General features: G+C 38.9%; 1 protein-coding gene and 1 non-coding gene across 2 annotated transcripts; one reads left to right on the top strand and one right to left on the bottom strand.

Annotated features, from left to right (window-relative positions):
* Nucleotides 1-789: 789 nt before the first annotated feature.
* Nucleotides 790-861, top strand: TRNAP-AGG (transfer RNA proline (anticodon AGG)). Its single transcript has one exon. It is a non-coding gene; the product is annotated as a tRNA-Pro (tRNA).
* A 277-nt stretch (nt 862-1,138) lies between these two features.
* Nucleotides 1,139-3,338, bottom strand: LOC145065837 (uncharacterized). Its single transcript, XM_079012929.1, has one exon. It carries the CDS (start codon nt 2,820-2,822, stop codon nt 1,326-1,328), a length of 1,497 nt encoding a protein of 498 aa, XP_078869055.1. The 5' UTR covers nt 2,823-3,338; the 3' UTR covers nt 1,139-1,325.
* Between the last annotated feature and the right edge of the window lie 4,354 nt (nt 3,339-7,692).

The raw sequence follows: 7,692 nt of genomic DNA, 5'->3' as shown, positions 1-7,692 counted from the left end.
AAAGTGCAACTTGGTCGATGTGATGATTGAGCAAAAGCTCTAGGTGTGACGTCAGTTTATGGTAGTCATTCTTGAAGTCAATTCACAGGTTCAACCTAACCAACTCCAACATTTGAGATTTGAATACACTCAACTCTATTTTGGAGTATTTAATTCCAAATGATCACCACTAGGAGCGGATTGGTAACCTCTGAATTTGATCAGGATTTAGGGCATTTGGTACGACCATTGGATGAATCAAAAGCATTGAAATTTCCTCTAAATAGCTAAACGACATTACGTTATCTTAATCATAATGAGATAAGAACCATTTATTTCAAATATTCAGTGTGATTTACCAAACAGCTCTAGGCCACCTTCATATGTATAAAGTCTGATTAGTAGCCACCTTCATATGTATAAAGTCTGATTAGTAGTAATAGATAGTCAACGACTTTTAAAAACAAATTAAAAATTAAATAAGACTATAAAAATGAATAATCATTTATAATATACCAACTAAAAAAAAACTTATGAGAAAAATCCATAGCTTCACCTTCTAATGTTCCTCATTTATATTTTGTATTTTGTGTATTATTGTAATCATCTTATTATACGCTATATCAAAATTCGTGTTCTTTTTGCATAAAAACATCAAATATCATTCTTATTTTCACATCAATATTTACTTTGATAGAGCATTTTCTTTCCGTTTCTACAAAATACAAACAAAAAAACAGATTGGCGATAGAAAAACGTATCAGTCTAGAACAAAATTATAAAAATACAACATCGATTATTAAGCACCGAGGGCATTTGGTCTAGTGGTATGATTCTCGCTTAGGGTGCGAGAGGTCCCGAGTTCAATTCTCGGAATGCCCCAACTTTTATTTTCTTCGGTTTTTTTAACTCTCCAAAATCATCGCAGCTGTTACTTCATTTTTGGCGCTATAATTTGCCTGTTCCTTTGTTTCTGATTCGTTTACTAGTATTCTACGCATCTACATATATCCTTAATCAAAGATCTTATCACATATAAAATAAATACATAAATAAAACACTGATAGTTTAATAAAACCTACCAATGGATAATCATAACAACTCACTTGAAAGTTGAAATTGTACATATAAAATAAATAAATAAATAAAACCCTGATAGTTTAATAAAACCTACCAATCGATAATCATAACAACACACTTAGAAATTGTTCAATAAACAAAAGGAAACATCCACAAAAAAAGACACCTATGTAATAAATAAACACAACCCATTAATTCATAGATTCCATGAGTTAAATAAAGATTAGCGAAATCAATGAAGCATCAAACATGGACTCCAGTTTTCACTAAGTTAACATAAGAACACTTGGAGATGAACGAAGACAGACATGAACCTCATGTTCTTCAGGTCCTACACGATGCTTAGGCACCATTATCTCAAGCATAGTTCCTGTTTCGTCCCTGTAAGCTTCCAACTTTGCATCTTCAGGAATCAGAGTCGGAAGCAGAATCTCCCTCACAAATTCCCCAGGAGGGCAGTGCTCAGGTGCCGGATCACTCAACTTAAATGTCCTGTTTTCTCTTTTCAACACCGGTGTACACCCGGTGCTCACACAACAAATCTTCACAACACCTTGTGAAATTGTATTCCTCCATGTAACTTTTACCCTTTGAAGATCTACACATGGCAAACTTACAATAATCAAGAATCCCTCTTCATCTTCATAAATAGTCTTCGCAGCCGTTACAGGCCCATAAGCACTTCTTAACACCCCAGAAATTTCACTCGCCCAATGCGGATCCACTTGATGAACATCAAGAACCGAATCCGAACTTTCTTCATCATGATTGCCACGTGGCGAGTTGCTCTTCCGACGTTTACCATTACAACCCGCCAAAAGATCTGGCACACTAGTAATAGTATCACCAGTACCAGTACCAGTACCAGTACCAGAAAGCAATCGCTTTGGTTCTTGTTGTTGATGATGATGATTAGCTGTATCTTTTGGAATGAGAGGGCGTTCAATTTCGAAATCGGTACTTGGAAGGTTCCTCCAAGAACTGAAATCACATGCTTCAAGAGTAATTGAAAAGTTTAAATCTCTTCCCGTAAGTTCCATCCATCTTCTTCTTTCTTCCTCTTCCAATACCATCAAATTAGGTGATCTAACAACTTCAATCCCATGAACACATTGAGGATTCGAGAGTCCCCTATATTGTTTCCTTTGCATTCGATGAGATCTAACGAAACCCTTATCAGCACAAAACGGAAAGGGCTTTTCCCCTTGTCGTGAATGCCCATTCATATAGCTTCTCAGTTGCATTTTCCCCAATGCGTTCTCGGGCCTTTCTTTAAAAGCCCACATATACATATTCTCCATGTCATGTTGAACCAAGAAAACATCTAACTTCAGCTGTGATTTATCAATATCGTGTCCGTTATTATCCATGTTCTTGTTCTTTGACTTCTCGTTTAAAACCGGTTTGAAGTAGAAATTAAAGAAAAACCAAGCCCCCCACATGCTATCTAGTCGCTTAGCGGTCTTCTTCCCAGATTTTGTGACATTTATATGTGTTTCACTTTGGTAATGTTGAGAACCTAAACCGGGTTCTAGCATGTCACATGAATCAATCGACCCAGGTGGCGGAGGGCTTGGCTCCGCCGAGAGTGGGAGATTGATATCGGGCGGTAGACTCAGATCTACCGCAGCCGGATCGAACAAACTTGAATCCATGGACAAGAAATGATTGCAGTCCATGGATAAGGTTGTTAAAACACCAACACCATTCATTTTCTCTTTTGCCGGCATTATCATATCACCAGAATCAACACTTAACGGCATGAGCAAAAAACCTCATGCAATCCTACTCGAAAACCCTAATGAAATCAATAAAAAGTATCCTAAATCCACCCAAATCAGTCCACATCGTAACCAATATGAATAATAGCGCATCGAAAGCAATTAAACCACCTCGGATGCATTTTATTCTCAACCGATTTACGAAATAATCGTGTTAGATTGTCAGATATGTGTAGTTGATTTGATTTTATAAGGGTACGATGGAAGAAATCCTAACCCTAGAAAAGTCAAGATACTGAGAAGAGATTAGGGATAGGATCGAACGGTACCTGTGAAGACAACGCATCTGATTGGAGAACAGCAAGATTGATTTATGGTAGAGAGAAAAAGAAAAAGAGATGAAGAGATAGATGAGGAAGAAGCGTTAACGGAGGAGAGAGTTTTAAAGAAAGAGAAGGTGGCGTATGTGGGTTTGGCGCTGGTGGGGGTAGGGGGAGACTGGAGAGAGAGAGCCTTCACTAGTTGAAACCGTCCGGTTTTTGTGACAGGTGAATCAGACGCCGTCCCTTCCTACCGTCTTCTCCGTTTTCATGTGGAATGTCATAATAATAATTAATTTTTGGTTTGAGTAAGCAACATTTCTCTTCAAATAAATGGAAAAATAACTTACGGATCCAACAAAGTTTTTAAACCGTTTAAAAATTTTCAATCATGTTTTGACTGTTCAAAAAAAACCCAATGAACTTAAACAAAACAAAATTTGGATTTTTTGAACGGTTTGGAACTTTGTTGGACTTTTTAGATAAAATGTTAAGTTTGTTGGATTTTTATGGACAAACAAAACATAATTGAGGTTTTTTGAAAGGTTTGAAAATTTCGTTAGAATTTTAAGTCATTTTCCCTAAAATAAATTTATTAGGCAATAAATTTTAATTTGTTGTCATATTGGTGATTGGATGACTTTATTTTGACATGAAAATGAAAGTTTTTTTTTGTAAGGTTAGGTAGAAAATAAGGGGTTGTGAGTATCGTGTGCAAAAGATGGGGAACATCAATTTTATTATTGTGTTTGGGGTATGGAGAGGGAGATCATCGACGATGTTGTGTATAAGCAGAAGTAGTTCATTGAGTTTTACGGGCAGGGAGAATGGATGATGGCAATGGTTAGTGAAGGATGTCATTGATTACAAGTATAATATATATACTTCTAATGTGTCGCTAATAGTATTTTTTAGAAACGACCAATATTATAAAAATTCACCCAAATAGTAAGAAACTATAGGGGAAAAAGAGCATCCGGTTAAAATATTACATATTACAAAGAAAATTTAAGACTAAGACGAAAAAGGATAAAAGAACAACTCTTCCCAGTTAGATATACCACATTTGCCTCTGCATTATACCCACAATTGCACTAAAGCTTTGATGCCATCCACCACACATTTTGGAGTAATAAATTTTGATTGGAATATCCTATCATCTCTAGCTCTCCATATACACCAAAGTATCCCCTAGCATATGGTTGTTAGGCGTTCTTTTCTTCTCAGGGCATCTCTCCCAATTGGCTGCAAAACAAGTAATATCTTCTACATTATGGAAATTGATTTAATCGATTCCGCCCCAGTTAAGTATGGCTTCGTGGCTGACTTCGCATAAGGACATTCCACTAGAATATGATTTGCATATTCAATTCCATCAATAATGAGTTGCAACTACAAGTGTCGAGAGTAACCCCGCGATGAGACAGGACTACAGTTGACGTTAGGATTTGAGCGTGGTATCATTTTATAGTATTCAAGGTTATCAGTATTGTTGGGATTAGGGAAGTGTTCAGTTGGTCTTCTGGGGTTGTGTGGTACTTAGGATGGATAACGTTGGATCTCTAGTTGTGGTAGGCGCCAGTTGTTGGTAGATCGATCATTGGAGGTTAAGATGGATTGGGAATCCTTCAATTCTAGGATGATGCGAGGACTTAGTCGAATCAAAGTGGGGGAGAATCATTCAGGTATTCAGGCGCAGGAACGGATATGAAACTAGGATGGGTTTTGTATCCCCGTGGGCAAGGCACATGTAATTATGGCAATGTATGTTGGATTTGGTAGAGACCGTTAGGTCAAGGTTTTGAATATTGAGTTGCAGGATTTAGTGTGTGGTCAGTATGTGGCGTAGAAGGGTTTATAGGCTGGGTAGCCTTGTTATTTGGACTCTTGAGGAACTAGTGGTTGGATCAGGTGCGAGGCTGGTAGTCTCAGCGATGGGTTGGGAACCTTTTACCTTCTGATCTTGGGAGAGGTGTCTTGAATCATAGGATTTTGAGAGAACCTCAAGTGTAGATATTTGATTCTCGGATTATGAGATGGGTACCAAATTGGTTCCTACTGAGAATTCAAATTGGGAATTGCGGGTGTCTACGTGTAAGGTTTTATGTTCTGGAAGTCTTAGAATAAGGTATCAATGTGCCGATGGCATCTATGGAAGGGTTCAGAGGTAATAAATGGTTTCAATTTATTGGCAGGTAAGGATCCTGTGCTTGAGTGTGGCCTGATATGTGTAGGGTCAGGCTAGTAAGGGGTTCCATATTTTCTGATAGGTTTCATTATTTGATTGGTCAAAGATTTCTTCGGTAGTTAGCTCAAGATGGGTCAATTAGTAAGGCTATGAGAAGACTACAACATGTATGAAACCAGGAAGTGGTACGACATGGAAGATTAGGTATGAAGTAAGATTACAGTTGGACCTGTAGCATTCAGATTAACATCAGGTTGATGTCGGGATGGTTTGGGTAGTTATTGCAAGTGAGGCTTTCCTTCGGAAGTCACGATGGGCGACGGTGCAGGAGTCTCTTGGCTCAACAATCGGGCAAGAACCCGATAATTTCAGACAATTGGCAGATGAGTTGGGACCAGGGAGGTCTCGGTGGATTTTGAAAGGCAATATCAGTGTCTCTGGTAGACCAGTGTTTCGGGCAATGCTAATGATTTGGGATTCCATGTGTGGAAATGTATCTGGTTGATTGGGAAGTGTAAGTCACTTACATTAGGATTAAATAATCTCATAGTAATTGATTCGGCCCTGTTGCGCAACTCTCGTCTGAGTCTAACCGTTGCAGGGATGGATCTTCTACTCAAAGGATTATCCGAGCCTTCTGTTGAGTACAAGTGTTCTATAGCTATATATGGTCGGTGAGCTTGTTTCCTTGGAAGCTTTTGTTGTTTTGAATCTCTATGAGGTTGGCATGGTATCGGTTCGGTGTGAGAGATCTGACAGGGATTCAGACCATTGAGACTTTAGGTTTCGGAATTCAGGCGAGGTAGGATTGGTTTTATTCAAAGATTGAGGATTCATTTTTCATCAGGCTTGAAGAACTATTTTAAGATGGTTTCAGTAGATTTGGATAAGCCGTTGTACGAATAAAGTTGGAAATGTTAGGTTTGGCCTGCTATTCGTTGAGAGTTTAGCATGGAGTTGTTTCACTGTGGGCGGTCTGTCTGGGAGTCAGACCATTATAGATTTCAGGACTTAGAAAGGTAGAAGTGGTTTGTAGGGGCTGAAGGTTTGAATGCTGTTTTAGGGTCGGAAGTTTTGGTTTGCGTTTCGGTTGCCTTGGGAAGATTAATTTGGGCGCAAAATTTCCAGTTATGATCATCAGGTTGGTTGTTTTGATATGCGTGTTGATAAGGAGCGATTTCAAGGACGAAATCTAATTTGAGTGGGGGAGAGTTGTAACACCCGGATCTAGAAGGTTAAATTGTGGAATTTTGCCAATTTTCAAGTTGAACTCGGAGAGTTGGAGGAGCCAACTTGACGATTTGAAGATGAAGAATCGTGGGGATTTAATGGGTTTACTCAACGAGTTGAGGAGCCTCAACTCGGTGAGTAGAAGTTGTTTTGGTCGCGAGGTTTAATGAGGCAACTCGGCGAGTTAGAGGAGCCAACTCGACGACTTGGACGCTGTTGGAGAAACCCTAATTTTGGGTTTTTCCAACCTATTTAAAAACCTTAAGTTCCAGGTGTTGAACTCATTTCCAGCCTCCAAACTCCCTAACCTTAATCTCGAGACCCTAGAGGCTTATTGAGTATTGTGAGTGTATGTTGGTGTGTTTAAAGCTCATTGAAGGAAGAGGAGTTTGGTGCAAGGTTTCAAGTAGGATCTTTCAGATCTGGACTCTTTGCTCCTTTTCCAGCATATTTCGGGTATAAAGCTATGGCCTTGCTTAGTAATCATTTAGATCTCTTTTTGGGGATAGTTTGCATGTTTTAGCCAAGTTTGAGTGATTGATGGGGTATAGGATGTCCCAAAAGAGTTATTCTTTCGGATCCATGATCTTAATAAGCTCTTTTGGCATAAAGGTGCCAACTTTATGGTCTTAAGGTCTCTATGCATCCATTAAGTTCTTTTCATGGCTTCTTTTAAGCTGTTGAGCTTCTCTTGGCCATGCATGAGAGTATAGTTGGAGACTTTGCGTGTCATTTCAGTCTTAAGGGACCAGATCTGCATTTTGAAGCCTTGTCTTGATGATTAAGTGGTTATTGTCTAAGCCCTTAACCTTTTAAGCTTATGGTTTGGGTTTTGAACCCATTTTGATGGTTCTCATGGGTAAAGTTGGAAACTTTACCCTTCTAGATACTATTTCGGTTGAGATCTGAGTGGTGGAGCCTTTAGTTTCAAGAATGGCGGCTTAATGGATTAAGAGGTTTTACTGACTGAAGAACTCGGCGAGTTCATGGGTGAACTCGGCGAGTTGGATTGACTTTTCACGATTCTGTTGAATAATGTGGGGAACTCGGCAAGTTGAGGGACAACTCGACGAGTTGAGTCAACTCGGAGCGTTGACTTTGACTTTTGACTTATGCCTTTGACCAAGTTGTCCCAAGAGGTGTTTGAGGTAATTTGAATTGTGTTTAAGGAAAT

Source organism: Lactuca serriola, chromosome 8 (genome assembly GCF_051521515.1).
Source record: "Lactuca serriola cultivar US96UC23 chromosome 8, Lser_US96UC23_V15, whole genome shotgun sequence".
In the NCBI taxonomy this organism is placed as follows: domain Eukaryota; kingdom Viridiplantae; phylum Streptophyta; class Magnoliopsida; order Asterales; family Asteraceae; genus Lactuca; species Lactuca serriola.
This window is presented reverse-complemented; position numbering and strand designations above follow the sequence as displayed.

What these genes read in the sequence shown, in the direction of transcription:
- LOC145065837 (XM_079012929.1), bottom strand. Translation starts at nt 2,822, where the DNA reads ATGCCGTTAAGTGTTGATTCTGGTGATATGATAATGCCGGCAAAAGAG.